The 18,304-nt window shown below is 31.7% G+C and overlaps 1 protein-coding gene across 6 annotated transcripts in view; it reads left to right on the forward strand.

The window, feature by feature from the left end:
- Window positions 1–18,304, forward strand: part of LOC130893962 (solute carrier family 46 member 3-like) — a 33,537-nt gene that overhangs the window by 4,849 nt on the left and 10,384 nt on the right. For 2 of the 6 annotated variants that reach the window (XM_057800421.1, XM_057800426.1), the window contains exons 1-3: window positions 5,645–5,730; window positions 6,036–6,266; window positions 14,271–14,559. In XM_057800421.1, coding sequence (XP_057656404.1) covers window positions 14,287–14,559 — 273 coding nt within the window. In that variant the 5' untranslated portion in view covers window positions 5,645–5,730; window positions 6,036–6,266; window positions 14,271–14,286. Of the gene's footprint in view, window positions 1–5,068; window positions 5,142–5,644; window positions 5,731–5,942; window positions 6,267–9,750; window positions 9,814–14,270; window positions 14,560–18,304 lie in introns of those variants that run through there. The other 4 variants (XM_057800422.1, XM_057800423.1, XM_057800424.1 and 1 more) reach the window with 4 other exon arrangements.

Below are 18,304 nucleotides of genomic sequence, written 5' to 3' on the forward strand. Positions count from 1 at the left end.
TTTGGACACCTACTCTAATTGAATTCTATTTTATGCTATTAGTATTTTTTAAAATTTTATCTTGTTTTTTTTGTTCCATTAATATATACATACTTCATACCAGCATCGATTATTACTTCATAATTTTCAAATCAAAATATTCCGAAAACGAATTTTATCAAGATTACCTTTTTGGTGTAAAATTAAATCACGTTCAAGTTCACTTGAAATTTTGTTTAATAAATCCAATATGTTCGATACTACTTGGTACGAACGGTATAACTGTAGTTTATTTCAGAAAGGTGTAGAGTAATAAGACCTCATTAGGTATGCAAAGGGACCACGGAGTTACCCAACGAATATTTAAGCCATTTTCATAGTTTGGCATTGATTTCATTGTAAAATTTTTTTTCTTTTTATGAAGTGCAGGTAGTACCACCCGGGTTGGGGTCAATTTATGGATTTAGCCTATTGTTATCCATTCACAAACCCTGAAAATAGTGTGCCAAAGGCGTGCCGGTAGGATACTCGTAAAAAGGAAAGCCGAATATGAAATAGGGTTGGAATTAGGCAGGGGCACTAATAGAAGGTTAAACGGTACCTATTAAACGTAACTGTATAATCTACTATCTAAGTAATCCCCACACAATATTTCGATATTGACACTTCAGGCCAGAAAAAATACTTTTCCTAATTCTCTTACGCAATTACTTGAAACTTTAATATTACGAACAATACTATTTCAAGACCTACACCTATGGCCGCCACCGAAATTTAGCCGAACCGGACGGAATTCCCCATTTTATTATTCTATACCTTTCTGAAATAAACTATAGCGCCCTCTAGAAGAGTGGAACATAAAAAAATTCATTGGATGTATCAGCTTTCAAAACATATTTATATATATAAAATTTCAATACAATGTTGCCAGTATTTGCGACAAAATGTATAAATTTTTTTTTCAACTCCCTTTATATTAAATACGGATTACGTAGCCAACCCCAAATATTTTTCAGTTTCTTATCTATCGTAGAGACGAGATTGGCTTTTTTTGAAACACCCTGTATAAACCGACAGGAGACTTTTCCTCGGTGTTCGGCATCAGTTAAAGTATATAAAAACTAGTACTCAGTTGAGTTCAACAATTAATATTAAGTTGGATGCCACCAGCTTTTTAACGACCGATATTAACAATTAATCAAAAAGGCGGAAAAGCTGGAAACACTTTATAAATTATATTATAAATAAAAATTAGACAATCTAAAACTATCCCCGGACCCGATTATCCAAATTAATATTCATTGCTAAGAACAATAAAAAAATCAGCAACAAATAAATTTATTGAATTGAATTTATTGAGCACGACGAACAAAAGCAGTTATAAATTAAAAACAACTCAATTATTTATAATATATATATATTTATATATAATAAGGCTGGGACTTATTGTGGAAATCCGGGATGTTCGCAGCTAACTAGATTCCCAGATGTTGGAGTGAGTTGAATTTGTACTCTGGTGGTTGGATCCTTCGTGGTTCAAACTCCCAGCCTGGCAGTTGTAAACTTCGGAAAAAAATGAAGAAGAAAACGGGAACACAGATGAAATTTACTGAAGAAGGAACGAGTAGAAAGAACAAATTTGAATAAAAGGAGCTTATGCTCTAACATATTAAAAAACTGAATTCACATCTTTTTCAAAACATAATCAAACAGGAATCTATTCTTTTCTATTCGTCCTGTGTGTGATTGTGAAATGCTTTATACATAATTGTTAAAATTTGTAGACAAAAGTTTGTAAAAACTAAAAAACTATCATGAGAATAACTAAATAAAGATACAAATAAAATATTATTTCAATCATTTCCTTATAGTGCCGAGTCCGTTATCGGACGTTGGTGATCATGTTGGCTATGATAATTTTGTCCACTGCATCTCGGAAGAGTGAATTAGTTGTCTGACCGAACCACTGACGTAAATTTTCAACCATGATGTTCTTCTTCTTTCAGGACTCCGTTTTCCCTCTATTTTTTATCTTTGAGTCGTAATTTTTGTTCCAGTAAAGATTCGCTATAAAATTAATATGAAATCCAGTTGCCTGTAGAATATTTATTAATTTATGATGACGGACCTTGTCGAATACCTTCTCAAAATCTATAAAACATAAATATACGTTACGGTTGACATCTCAACACCTCTGACCTGAATGCTGAACAAACATATAATTCGCAGGAATATTTTCAATACATGACTCATCAAACTTATCGTGCGATAATCTTTACATTCTTTAGTGTTTGATTTCTTAGTCAGTGTGATAAAAGTCGATTTCAACCAATCCGTTGGAAGTAAACTTTTGTGATAGATAGCGTTAAACAGCTTAGTTAGTAATTCCATCACACCAGGGAGCTTTTCCATTTTTTGCATTTGAATATGAAAATTTCAATATATAGAAGAAAACCACAATGAGTAACACAATTATAGGTACTAGTAATAGGTAATAGTTGTATATAAGTGCATAGGAAAAATTAAACCAGTATGCCGCATTAAATATAATTATTAGGATAGAAGTCGTTTATAGAGTAGAAGGAACTTTCCAGTAAATATGCCCTCAAATTATTGCGAGAAGAGATGAAATTTCGATTTCAATTGGCAAGTGGTTGAGCCCTTAACTAATTCTGAACGTGGAATAGGTAGGTAAAGGTCGGGCTCCTCGTTACTAAGTGGATATTGACCTCTCTGAAATAATTGGAGAAGCGTGCTTACGAATTAGGCAAACGGATTCAAGTATGAATAAGGAAGAAAGAGTCAGAATTTTTAATCTTTCAAAGAAGTCCCTGCATTGAGCCCTGCTATTTAGTCCGAGTAAATATCTAAAAGATCTCTTTTGTAGTTTGAAGATACGCTCAAATTGAGTCGCACTACACGTACCCCAGAAGGGAATGACATATTGGAGATGCGATTCAATAAGGCATAATAAACTGTTAACTAGGTGAATGAGCTAAGTTCTTTAGAAACTGATCTCAGCGCATAACAGGAGGAACTACGATTTCAAGGAATCATCCCCAACAAGCCTTAAGAATTTTCCAGATTCAACGACGTCAATGGTGGTGTTATTTAATGAAAAAGGCAGCACTGTACTTTTATATGATAAAAATTTAGTTTAAGAAACGTTGATACAAAGAAGATCTGAAACGCACCATGATTTAAGGATAATTGGGTCCCTAATTATGGTCCTATGAAGTGCCTTGTTCAGGGTTGCTTCAAGTGAAACTAGTGTCGTCTGCAAATAGACATATTTTACCATTGATGTCTAGATAGGCGATGTCGTTTATGAACACAAGAAACAAAATAGGGCCTAGTACTGAGCCTTGAGGTATTCCACATTCTATTGGCTTGCAAGAAGACATTGTTGTATCCACCCTTACAAGTTGACTTCTGTTGGTAAGGTACGACTTCAACCGTGCGATAGGAGTTTCCCTGATACTGGAGTACTGCAATTTGTTAATTAAAATATTATTATTAACATAATCGAAAGAAAAATCACAAAAAGTGGAATGATAGTTTTTTAGGCTAGAGTAGACATTATTTAGGAGGGAGAATATACCATCATGTGTGCATATGTTACTTAAAAACCCAAATTGAGGGGTAGTGAGTATTTTATATTTGAACAGAAATGATAAAAACCTTTTTTTTGACCAATATTTCTATGATCTTAAATGACGGGGGAAGGAGTGCATTTGGGCGATAATTTGATGCTTGATTTTTATCTCCTCCTTTATGCAGAGGTATAATTTATATGAAATGTATCATACAAAATTACTTAAAATAAAAGGAAATCTATGAAGATAACTGGAATTTTTGTGAGCACAATAAAAAAGCAAAGAAAAACTTACCAGCGAATATAAATCACCACAAATTTACTTAATTTTACTTTGATTTGAACCGTAGATAGGTAGAAGAAGAATTCGAATCAATTTCGAGGTTTTATTGAATTTCTCGAATGAAGTGGGAGGTCGATAACAAATAAATTAATAAATAACACTCGAATGTTAGAATAAATAATTCAGAAGTGTCTACTGTGTCTCACATCGTGAACAAAGGAATATTCAAAATGTTTGAAGAAAAACTTAATAAGTCGAATGGCATGTTTCAAATAAAAGACTGTTGATGAAGATGTTTTATGGAATATTCCCCTTTATATAAATGTGCATGAGGAATTAAAAAGAATATAGAATTTAATAGTAGAAGTGTCTAGGTTGGATCTATAAAATCTGATCATTTGCTTCAGCAAAACCAAAAGAATTATGTCTTCTACACTTCTCAGCTAAATAATCTAGCACTTTTATTTGATCCACATCATATCTACGAGTATATCTTCAAAATGAATTTACGAAATTTTTGATAAAATTAATAATAATATATATAATATAATTTTTATCTTAACTTTTCTATAAATAGAAAGATTTAAGTAACATTAGTTAAATTCACAACTTCGAAAAACTATTCATCAACATAAAATATAAATAAATAAAGTGGTTTCAATAATCTGACTACTGTTGTCATTGGATACCAAGACTATATAAAACACTCTTTGCGTGATTATGCTCCCTTAAAAATTAATCCTATTGTATTCAAAAGCTTTCATTAATTATATTTATGGTCGTTGAAGTCACATCAATACAAAAATAAGGGTAAGTGATTTGATAAGTGTCTAAGGGACATATGGAATGGCTTAAGTAAGACGTTGAATCCGTGAGGGGACGGTCAATTTACAATGAATCTTAACAAATATAATAGTAAGTAGAAGATGAATAGGTAAATTTGTGATTCTTCACAGTCACATTAATATAAGACTCATTATATAACTTAATGTATGGTTAAACAGATCTTAAATGATCCTATCACGATTGACGAGATAATTTGTTTATAAAAAAGTGACGATTAATACTTAGTTTCTCAGCTTTTTATATGTTTGTCACAGAGAATTATTAGTCATAATTGATTTTAGGAATTTTCTCAAATTGTTTTTTGATGTATTGATTTCTGGGTTTATAATTGTTTTTACAATTCGGTCATTAGTAGTTTTATCTTCATTGATTCGATATTATCACCATCTTTAAGTACGTTTTGTTTGATGTGGATCAAGTTTTGATTAATATAATCAGGTACATATTTTGTTGTTATATAGATTTAACTTTTCCATTATTGTTTACTAAAAAGATTTTGATTTGTTATTCTATAGACCCACATTGTCTACACAAACTACGATAATAACAGGAATAACATAACGAACCTGTTCTCAATATGACAGATATTTACAGTCATAATCATTGTAAAATGTTTGGAAGATATTTTCATTTCTGTTCGGTTTATGTAATATATAACATTTTGGGTCTTTACAGTTCAGATCCAGATAGTTATTGATATTGATAATTAGGTATATAACATTGAAAGTTATTTAGTTAACTAGGTACAAAAAAAAATAGAAAATATCAGAAAATATAGGTGTCGGGAAAGATGAAACATTTTGGCCTAGTGCCGCATAGATAGTTTTGCTACTGCATGTCACGGGACAGAAAATATTAGATCATTTGCTTTATTAGAATCGTTGTGATATGACGTTTTGGCATCTTTTGGCAGTGTACATCATAAAAGAGTTTTAATATTTCACATAACATTTGTTTTTTTAATTCGACCTGACCTATCACTGTGCTTTCCGATTGATTGTTTAAAGTGTGCAAAGAAAAAATCAAGGTAAGTTTCTAAGAATAACCAAATTACTAATTTGTTATTATGATTATGACTATTGGTAATTTTTATGATTATGATTATTACTAATTCCATTGAAGAGGATCCAGCTTTGTGAGCCAATTATTTTCTAGTTTTTGTTACAGCATTTATAAAAACAGTTTTACTTAAAATTTTTGTAAATCACCTATTTTTTCATGTCAAATGTTTTTAGGGCGGCTAGTTAAAAGTTTATTCTTGCAGTTGGTAATAAAAATAATGTGAATGAGGTTCAGATGCAGCATTTTTTGTCTGATTTATGCTTTTTTTAGGAATATGGAAGAAAATAGAGGAAGAAACTTACTTTGGCATTACTTCAATAAATCTGGAACTGGAGACACCTCAGTTTGTAGAAAATGTAAAAAAAACATTAAGTCATGTGGAAAAACTACAAATTTAAGGAATCACTTGATGGCAAAGCATCCACTTCTTTACGCTGAGATGAAAAATATTCATCAAACAGATAAATCTGCGAGTACTGAAATAAGCGATGATGAATCAAGGTAAATATTATTTCATAGTACAAACTACTCATCTTATTATTGTATTAATGGTACAAGGATATAGTGCGTTTTTTGGAACGAAGTTCCTCATCGCTCGTTACGCTCTAGGCATTTACCGAATGGCCAAAAAGTGTCGGCCGACACCCGAAACCGACACTTTTGCAGTTAGTTGAACAAACCATTAGAAATTTTGCACAATTGGTCATTTCAGATTGATTTTGATAATAATCCCTCAGGGGAAAGAAAAGAAAAATAAAGGATAATTTTGATTTTTTCGGCCAATAAATTATTTCTAGCTGAGGTAAAATTAAAAAATAATTGTTGAGCATAAAAACAAAGAATAATTACATTAAAAAGGAGACGTTTGAACCAACTATATAAAGAGAAGGCAAAATAATAATTCTGCGTATAAACGAAATAGCTATATTATTATACGAGCTACTCTAACTAATTATGGATAATAAATCAGGTATAAACCGGTATAAAATAGAATCACTAATAAATGCTTTTGTTTTTAGAATGTCGAGTTATAAAAAGGAAATGGAAGATCTTTTGTCGCCGAGCAATATCGTGATCCTCCAAACTACTGATGTAGATGAAATCTCAGTAGTATCGACAGAATCGACTTCTTCATCACAGATACCTCCATTAATACAAATCCCTTCAACTTCCAAACAAGCGTCCATAAAAAGCTTTATGATGCCTTATAATATAGTAGAAAAAGACGGTTTCAAAAAATTTGTACAAGTTTTAAATTTAAGTTATAAATTACCGAGCCGAAACCCATTGTCACAAAAGTTCATTTCCTAATTTGTGCAATGAAACGCGCCGAGTTATAGAAGCCATTTTAAAACAAGCCAAATTTATATCTTATACTGCTTATATCGCCCTTACATGTCATTTTGTATACGAAAATTATCAGTAAGCGTTTGTTTGGGCTGTTATGAAATGGATGAAGATCATACTGCTGAAAACTTATGTAATAATATAAATCTTATTTTAAACGAGTGGAGTATTGAAGAAAAAGCAAATACATCATTTACCACAGATTACGGAAATAATGTATCAAAAGCTATTAAGGATATGGGAATAGCCATATATGTTGCTTTGGACATGCAATTAATATTTCAGTAAATATATGTTTTGAAAATGCAAAAGTAAGCGAAACTATAGGTAAAATTAAAAAAGTTCAGAATAATTTTGCACATAGTTGGAAAGCTGTTAGAGATTTAAAAATAATTCAGAAAAAATACAACACTAAGGAAACAAAAATTCCTTCCTTTTCTAAAACGCGATGGTGCTCCCTTTTAAATTTAATCAAAATAATTGTTCACCAAGAAGTAAATCTCTTAAATTTTTTACAAACCTATAATAATGGACATTACAAAAAGCTGATACTAACTGAATGTTATCCTGGAATTACTAACTCCAATTCAAAACATTTCAGAAACTCTGTCTGGAGAAAATTATGTAACGGGATCTACCATTCTACCTATTTCTTTGGAATTAGGTAAAACATTGGTAGATGGATACGATGAAACTGAAATTGAGAAAGAAATTGTAGAACTAAAAAGGGAAATAGCTTCATTAATTTTAAACACGCTTAAAAACAGATATAAACTATTGCAGACTGTCACCTTCATGGACCCATGTTTTAAAGAATCCTTTTTTAGTTCTGCAGAAAACCAGATAATTGAAGGTATAATATTACAACTTAGTAGCGAATTAGAAATAATTCCAGTTTCTGAGAATAGAGCTGCATCATCAGGAAAAAAGAAAAGCGGACTTTCATCAATTTTTAAATCTATGAAAACTGTTGAAGGTAGTAATGCTGTGGGTTTAAATATAAAAATTAAAAATGAAATCGAACAATATATGAATATACCAGTCATTGATGTTGAAGAAGAAATATAACGCACATGTATTTCCTTTTCTTTCCCAAAAAAGTTTCTCTGTATTCAAACTTCCAGTGTTCCATCTGAGCGAGTATTTAGCAAAGGAGGCCAAATAGTAACTGACCTAAGAGCTTCACTAACTGTAGGTCATATTGACCAGCTTGCTTTTTTAACTATGAATAAGACGATTGTTAACATTCCTAAAAATTTATAATAAACATCTTTTAAGATAATAATCTTTTGTTTCGCTTTTAGTTGCAAGCCTAAACCTAAGGCTAAAGAGTTTATTTGAAACAAGCCCATTAAGAGCTAGTGACAAATTATCACTTTTAATTAATAATATACAAAACAGATTGTTGTGTTAGGTTAGGTTAGGTTTGTTGACGACGTGTACGGAATTCTTCAAAAAGAACATTCTGATCTCAGCTCGAAAACACGCGACACAACTTTGCCACGAGACAACCAACGCACTACAGCGTCCAATTACAACTGCTTGTGAATGATTCCCATTTCTTCACAAATGATATCAAAATATGGGAATTTAAATGCCTAGCTTTAATAAAATTCATCACTTCCACTATGTCATCTAACACTGTGCAGCAATAATGTCATATAATAGCTGGATTCATCTTCTTCACGCGCATCTGAAGCCCTATTCGTGTCCCGGTCATAGCCGGAGCACCGTCGGTGCTAACTATCACACATTTGTCCCATATAATTTCATGAGTGGACATAAAGTTGTTCAACACCTCAAATATTACTTCACTTGTTATGTGCAAAGGCAGAGGTAAACAAAATAAGAAGAAACCTCACTTGTGCTGTTGTTGTGTTCGTAACGAACATATCCAAGCAAGCTAACATTTTCCGACATTTCATCAATTCTCTTCTTCACTGTGTTGTTTGATAACGATACAAAGTCCAATTCTTTTGAAGCTTCATCACCTAATATAGCAGAAACCATAATTTTAGGGGCTTACCACTTTTTGCAACTAGCAGGGATACTTGGTAGGACGCTAATATAGCACTTTCATTTTTGGTAGTAGCTGTTTTTATCATTATTTTTTGTTTTGTTCTAATAGCGAGGCTTTAACTTTGAAAAAGGATTTTGATTTCTCACGATATTCTTGATGTTTTGTTTGTAAATGACGTCGGAGCTTGGTCGGTTTCATCGACTCATTCGACAAAACTTCCTAGCATATGACGCTCTGAGGTCCCTCTTTCCCGTTTAATATGATACTTGTGAAACCGAAAACTAAGTATTCGTCGCAAAACTTACGACGTTTAACCTTTGAAGTTGAAAATTTTTTACGTTCTAATAAATAAATTCATCTATTCTACTAATAACTGTTTTTACCTAAACATGTATAGCTATTATCACATCCGTTACCTTTGGTAAAATATTTGTTGAGCAGTATAATTAACTTAATAATAAGAATAGATGAACAGGTAATGACGTTGTTCAACATTAAAATGTCTATAATTGTGTATATTGAATTGCTAGCTGTTGTGATTCTATTTTTTAAAGAATTATTTCGAGGATAAATTTGATTCTCATCGCAATCGACAGTTATTAATACACCATTCACCATATAATTTTGGATCACCATCCGTATTCGAGTGAGAATTCAAATTGTTTGTGATAGTTAATACAGGTAATTGTTAGATTTATGCTAGATATATTTCATTAAGCAAGCCAATTCCTTCAAAAAATTAATTCAAAAACTATGAACTTGCTGTCTTAAGCCTCCAACTGTATGCTGAGGTTTGATATACCCCAGCAAATTTCAAGCATGTCGCGTTTTTGAATAATTTTCAGTACTTCTTGTGGTGTCTCAATACTTTACCAAAATTATTGAAACCTCTGTTCTTTGTTAATTGTGCAGCTGTGTTCAAACGTATAAGCAGACCACATCGTTACTTTGGATATCTCATAGATACCCGACTACACAGGTAAGCTACAAACTTTTACGATTTGCTTTTTCTGAATTTAGTTAAATATTTTCTTATTTTTGGTTCAATTTTCAGAATTTGTATTATAACATGATACGAGAAGAAACAGAGTTACTTGGAGAAATTCCTTTTTGGATCTACAGCTCCTGAACTAATTTTTGCCTTCTCTCGACCTACTATTCTTCTCTTCGAGTAATTGTTGGGAGGATTGAATGAGTCAATTGTTATCGTTCGTCCTAAGAGCTCGAAGGAGTGTTCATAGGTTTAGGCTAGCCATCTGCCTAAGCAAATAAAAACGAATTATTTAATTTGAAAATATTATGTTACTGTTGCGAACGCGCTCGATCGGTTAATTAACTTATATAAAAGACATACAAGATAAGTTAGATCAACATCTTGAAAACTAATACGTTTTAGAAAATAATCATTACAAATATTGAACTAAGAAAATATTTAATTTCTTAGTAACCACTAAACATATATGAAGTACAAAATTTACTTTTCATAAGTTATCACGTGATACACCAAGATTAATAACAATTATTATATCTAATATAAAACGAATAGTGGTAAATTATTCGTCTCTGTTAGATATTTTTATTAACTACCAAATTCAGTAGTGGTGGGTTCAATTTTCAAATTATATATTGATATTAATCAGTACTAGTGAAACAAAATACTCAAAGTGAGTTTCAGTTTTAAGTAGCAAGATATCTAGTGATAAATGCAGTGAACTATGAAAAGAGGTATGTAAGAACAGTATGGAATATTCAGCTTTAATTTTTAAATTTCTAATGGAATGAATATGATTTGGGACACTGGGACCCAAAGGGTCTTTTTTTGCTGTGGAATAGTTCTATCTATCGAAGATCTTCTTTTCGTACGTTTCCAGCTGTAATACTCTGGAATTCCTCAATTTCTCGCACCTCGACTGAATGTGAATAGAGATTTTATTCTTTACATAGGAAAATCTGTACTCTATACTAAATCTAGCATCTTAAGGTTACCAATGAGACAGTTATTCCTCGATAAGACTAATGTTAGTATTCATAGATTGTTCTTACCTAGGCTGATACATTCAACAGATCTTCCCTAGTTATAGTTTCCCAGGAGTATCTTTGCTGTCTCAAGCCTTGTAGATTATTCTTGTGAATATCTATCTTGAGACCGATTCCACAAAAGAGCTCAGGTCCTATGAAGAGGTTATCCGCCACTACTTCAGCAAGTCTGTCAGTTATTTTATTTCCTCCACTTCAGTGTGTTCCGGTACCCATTGGAGGGTTACTTATAGTCTAAGATCCCACCGCTTGATCTTGCAGGGATCTGTTTTGATGAAATGAAATTAATTTTAAAGGATATAAAAATCTTCAGGATATAAAAATTAGCCACAATTACCTGTAATTAATTTTAATGTCATTAATATAGTGATATGACTTTATGCAAAATTAAAGTTTTATATACATTGAACATGAAAATTTATGGTTGCCAGTTGCCATGATTTTTGTGAACGATTCTCGCTCCAGGTAAGTGGAAGCGCAAGAGTGAAGATGCACGCATTGTTACGTGCGATGAATAAGGACAAAGCATGGCAGTTGCGACACTCATACAGTTTATGTGCAGTTTAGGCATTTCGTAGTTTACAAAAGGTGAGCACGCCACTTTGCCTCGTTTACGAAAGGTGAACACTTCGTTTTCAATTTATTAAATATTTTAGTTTAGTGTTTATATTTGTGCTTTCTGAAAATGAGGACGTGATTTTTGTGCCACGAAGGTGGAAAATTAATCGATTTTAATAACTCTTACGATTCCGATGTTGTTGATAGTGACACAGACGATGAATAAGAAAACTAAAAGATCTATTTAACTATAATATTTGCATTTAGAAAAAGCCTAATTTTTACTTTTTCAATAAAAAATAATATTGTTAAAATTAATAATAAAAGCAAATATAGTTATTAATGAAATAAAAACAAAAATCTAACTATCCATGGCCATAGTAGAAACAAGTTTTCTCTAAAGATTCTCTAGAAAACTTATTCAATGAAAAATGGGTCTTTACCCAAGCGATGAAAATTGTCATTATGCACAAAATTTTATGTTTAATAAATAATAAAACTTAATATCCACAACTTTGTACTATTGTTAACAGCACATAACAATGCGTGCATCTTCTCTCTTGCGCTTCCACTTACCTGGAGCGAGAGTCGTTCACAAAAATCATGGCAACCTTTGTTTGCGGCCATTGTGCTACTGGCAACCATGGATTTTCATGTTCAATGTGTATAAAACTTTAATTATGCATAAAAATTAAAAAAAAACTGTCAATGCAGTTAATTAACATTAATATACCTGCTTACACCTATCAACCCTAATGCTAGGGCCAACTGAGAGCTGGCAACCATTTTTATTTTGATTTTTGACATCAGTTTCTTCCAAATGCTGAAAGATTTACTGAAAAAACATACAGCTGCAAGTCTTATTAGTATATTAATGACATTAAAATTAATTACAGGTAATTGCGGCTAATTTTTACAAAGCAACCTATTCCTAATCCATTCCATACATCCTCAACATTCCTTTAAAATTAATTTCATCAAGAAAATAGATACCTGCAGGATCAAGCGATGGGATCTATTAGACATTCTCCACCCATCAAACTTTGACTTGAATTTTGAATCTGAGCTCTAGATGTCTGATAACTAGTTTAGATTTATTAAGTCTTAACAAGTAATTGTGAGTTACACCCCCTCAAACTTCTGGAAAAAGAAATTACCAAGAATCTTCAATCGCTATCAAAAACTATTCATTCAATCAACATTTCATTAACATTCCGCAATCAACAAGTAATTGTGGCCGCTAACTTTGACATTGAAACTTCTTTTGATAATATTCCACTAGGTGAAGTACTGCAGTAAATTTTACTGGGGCTTAATGAATTTTTTTTTGCACACGATACATTTGGATAAGAAGCTGTTTTAAGCTAGGCGTTTGGTTCAAATCAGCAATAAAATTTGCATCGATACTAATCTGTTCGTCTTCAGAATTAACTTACGAATTTTTATGAAGCTATTCACTTGTACTAGTAATCACAGAGTAGGATTATAAAACAGTATTTGATTTATTTTTTATTATAATTAACCTCTGGTTCCTCCTCAAGTATTCCAGTAAAAGCCTTTTATCAATATTTTAGAAGAAGCACATAGTGAAACATAATCTGAATGTTCGGAAACTCATCAAGTTAGTCGCGTCGTAGTTATCATGTGATAGGATCCTTTCTATCCTGATAGACAGGTGGATAAATGCGATTAGTTCACAGATTACTTTACTTCACGTCTACGACTTTTTGAAAATTAAAAATTGTTTATTTCCCTTGAATGGTTGTTTACTATTAATTTTCATGACGCTGCTCATGATTGATCTGTTACTGAGGTTTGCAGTTTTTATGTTTTTCGGTGTTTCGGCATGTAAATTACTATTGTTACGAATGTTTCTCCACCCTGGAACTGGCCCTTTTGATGTACGTTAGAAATACCCGGAATTCGTTTGATGTTTATTTTCTATGTGTTTCAATTATAGCATTTCATTTACATTGTTTTTTTTTGAATAATTTCTAGGAAAGTCTATTTATTCATGTATTTTGTCTCTTTATTTTCTAGAAGTTTTGAGAATTTTCTGATATACATATAAGGAGTTTACGTAGCGCAGTTAAGTGTAGTTTATAATAAATAGTCGTATTGAATAGACAGAAATAGAAAGTAATAGAAGAATGCTAGTAAATTATTATAAGTTAGTTATGTGTAATGTAAGGTATTTAAATAAATAAAGAGCGTGTAAGACAGTGTCTATTAATTCACCCCACGAATAGAAATCGTATAAATTAATAAGAAAAACATTGCAGTATTGAACTTTAAAATATCCACCGAAAATTGAACGCGATGTTCGAAAATTGTATATAAAAAGTACCAAAAAAATATTTTCATATGTAAAAAAATATTTAATCGTTTCTATCCTTTTCGTCATTGTCATTGTGAGGTATACGAAAATTCCCAGGGTTTACTCCATTTATTTATTTAATATAATACGAAACTCAAGTGTCATCAACAAAAAAACAGTAGTTTATTTGTTACAAAGCTTTTAATATTTATCAAGTAAATTTTAGTTTCAGTTGAAGTATAATGTCAAACGAATCAGAGACGAGAGTTTCTCTGGAAGAAGATAAAGGATTTTCGATGGTGTTAAAACACAAAATAGATAAACTAAGAAATATAATAACGGTGGAACCATTGGTAGGATTCTATCAATTAGGACTATTTTTAACGAAACCGGCATTGGATAGCTTAGAACTTGAAAAAGCTTGTAGGATAAGTTTAGGATATAATGATACAGTATGTAAAGCTGTTATTGGAGGTAACCATCAGCAGTTTTCAGACGAAAATGACAGCATTCAGGTACGTATCAAACATTATCTTAATTTAGTCGGCTACAAACTAAAATCTACAAATATCCTCAATATCTAGCACTAATCAATTTTGAAATAACTATGAACGAAGTATATTTAATGATAAGATAAAACATTACTAGCATCAGAAAAACTTTCCCATTGTCGCTTATCACTTTGGAGAACTATTAAAAAGAAGTAATTTGGAGTTCTGGAACCCTTGGTGATATTTATATTGAAGACACTGTTTACACTACCACTACACAAAAACTCACAATTAGACTGTTTGACGCCCGTTATAGCCTTCAGAGACCGAAAATAAACTGAAATCTATTAACTCGTTTCATATAGAATTTTCCATTTCCTGGTACATCTTTTAATTAATTTTCCACTTAACATCGAGAGATACAGTAAAAAAAGGATTTTTATTATCTAATTTTTAACAGAGTGGGTTATAAATTGGTTTTTAAATCCTACAATACATTAAAACAATTATTAGGTAATCCTAAGGATAAAATTTGGAAGAGTGGTTTATATGAAATTAGCTGTAGTGATTGGAAAAGGAAGTATATTGGGCAGACTAAGAGATCCGTTAATGTCCGCTTTAAGGAGCACATAGCTCATTTAAAATATGGACGGACCCAAAAACCGAATATTGACGATAATGCGTTCGATACATTTAAGAGCATTGAAATTGATAAATGTAAGAACAGCTTGAATAGGGATAAAGGGCCGGTTTAGAACTAGAAAGAAGTTTACGGAAAATTTGTTCATGGTCTGTTACATAATTACTTTGAAGAATGTTTAGAAGTGATATTAGGGATTTAAAAATAAAAAACGAGTTATGTTGCGACGAGGTAAAGACTTGACATCATTCGACCTCAAATACAGATGGAAATATGTAAAAAGTGGAAAAAACTTTGTTTTAAATTGTTTTGAAAGAGTTTGAGGAAGACCTCAAAATTTCGTATTGTGGAATTGAAAGATCGTTTTCATGCAAATCTGGATGTCACGGTCAATATTGTTGTATCTATAACAATGAACAGGAAGCTTTAAATATACCTGTCAATCAAATTCAAACATCAAGTTCATCAACTTTAAGCTCCGAATTCAACAAATAGTGAAGGAAGAGACCTATAAATGGCTTTCTTCTATCATAACAACGTACCATGCCAAAGTCTCCTTCCCTTACCCCAAATTCATTTCCAAACGAATTTTGGCTCTTCCAGGAAATTATAAATGTAGGGAAACATTTTTACACCAGTATTAACATTGAAAATGCCACAATAGAGTCATTCCGAAAGTTATCCGCTTATGCTCCTAATAGGAATAAAACTCATGAGCTAGATAACATTATATTATTTTTAAATGTTTGCCTACAATATTTGAGATATACCGTGTCGTCATAAATAAATAATTGGGCTATAGTCATTCAAGCCAAAGTACCAATCTACTTTAACCCTAGACACTCCAGCCTAATATCTCATAGAGGATGGATACCATTAACTTCAGCATTATATTAGCTACAAGTTCATACCTATGATGTGGAAGAAAATGAAGTAGTTCCAATAAAACTAAGCTATATTGAAAACAAACATAATCTAAGTAATATTATAAAAGAAAAATATAACTTTCAGGGCTTAAAGTTTCTTAAAGTGTGATAACTTTCGAAACACTTCGCGGTTTATTGGGCAAATATCACAATATTCCAAAGTTTCCCTTCTTTCTCCTTTTTCTTGTCACTCACCTACGAGTTAATTGAATGATCTCTTGACAAACTTCAAATGGGACAGTAGTTTATCGTTCTTGCTTATGCATTTTTGGCAAATATCTCCATCCGTGAAAGAATATTTTCCACCATTTGAGAGATTTTCTTAGGAAACAGTATGATGATGCGTATTGATCAACACCACCCATTGAAGCCGTGTAGTTAACACTAATTTTTGGCTTGTTCACACTTTGTTGTATTCTTACAAATATTGTTTTTGTAATGAACCCACTGATATCACTGGTGCTTAACAGCGTAACCACTCTTTTCAGGACATTATCATCGTTCTTACCTTTTTGTTAGCGATTGATATACTCACCAAATTTGGGTTTCTTTATGGGATCAGGTGCCTTTACGATTGATTTTTATTGTATACAGTTTCTGCGTCATCCAAAACGTATATGCGTATGCCCCATTTTGTAGGCTTATTCAAGTTCTAGGTTATAAAACTAATTTTACCGTTGAATTTTGTTACGGATTCTTCGATATGTATATCTGGTATAAAATATTCCGAAAATTTTGAATTAATATATTCATAAAATTGTTGATCCTTGAGAAGTATGACATATAGAATCTTTGGAAAGAGTTTTATTTCTCAGTTTGCTCTTAGCAAAACTATTTGTCATAATTTCCTTCACTAATTCTTCCGTGAAATACGGCTTAAAAAATTGTAGTGGTTCCTCGATGTTGAAAACTTGCGGCTCTGGTACTTTATTTCCTGTTGACAAATTGATTTTTTGTAAAGCATTGTCGCTTCCTGTGATATCACTCCATGCATTGCTGTCTACAGGGGGTGTATTTTCGTCCTCTGAATTAGATTGACGTGTCACTAGATGGCGCTGAATTTGTTTTCTCAGGAAGTGAACAACAATACAATCTGTAAGGGTGTTTGATAATGTTTAGTTTTTTTATGTTTTCAATGATATTGTTAAGATTTTCTTTATTTTTTTAATTTCCATTATTTCCTAAACGTATTTTTGTGGCTAGAATATAAAGTCGTGTTTAAGAATCAGTCTTTTTATCATCATGGAATATATTAGAGTCAGAAGCAGACAACTGAAAGAAGGTGAGGCGGTTTTTAAAACGGCACATGTAGTATTATGTGGCCTAGAAGGAACGAATTCAAAAACCATCAAAAGTTGGTCTACAGTAGTCAGGTCTAACTTCCCAACCTCATGAGATAACAATTAATCTGAATAATGTAGTTGAAGATTGGAAATGTAAGAACGGGGAAATAGACTTGATTATATACACGAAACTACGAAAAAGGTGCACAAGAGTTTTATTGGCCACTAGAATAGGATTTTAACAACTAGTACATCTGTAACAGAACAACTTTTACCGCGTTTTTATTGTTTTCGAAATACACCTTATGAATGTGTGGGGTTGTTTTCCTCGTAAAAGCCCATTAAATGAGTATATTATTTTACTAATTAGACTAAAATTTCAAATGACACTTTCTATTATTTATAAAATAACCAAATTGAATCGTATTCTGATTTTGTTGCTTACCTTTATTGAATTTTATAAGAAAATTAACAGATGTCGCCCATTTCGTAATTTTCGCGTATTCAATTCTTCTCTTTTTTTAACTACAATTATGTATCGATCCCTGAATGATCTTCTAATAGTATTTTAGTAACGCAAAATCGAAATCATCTCTCACATCACTTATTACACAACTAACATTAAAATTTTCGCATTCCATCTTCACTTCACGAAGGGTTATAACGTTATAGGTAAAATCAACTACATAAAGCAATTATTATAATGTGAACATGATAAACTCATAAACACTAAGAGATAAATATTAGAATATTAAGAAAATAAAGTTTGCCATAAAAATGTTAGGTGAGGTTTTTCAACGACAAAATTTCTAAGGCATGGATGGTTATTAATTCACAGAGTTTTTAGTTTTTCTATGCTAAGAAAGTTTTTATAGATGGCGGTAGCTACGCTGTTTACATTACTGCTTGAGTCAACAACA

This window comes from Diorhabda carinulata, chromosome 5, assembly GCF_026250575.1.
Source record: "Diorhabda carinulata isolate Delta chromosome 5, icDioCari1.1, whole genome shotgun sequence".
Lineage (NCBI taxonomy): Eukaryota > Metazoa > Arthropoda > Insecta > Coleoptera > Chrysomelidae > Diorhabda > Diorhabda carinulata.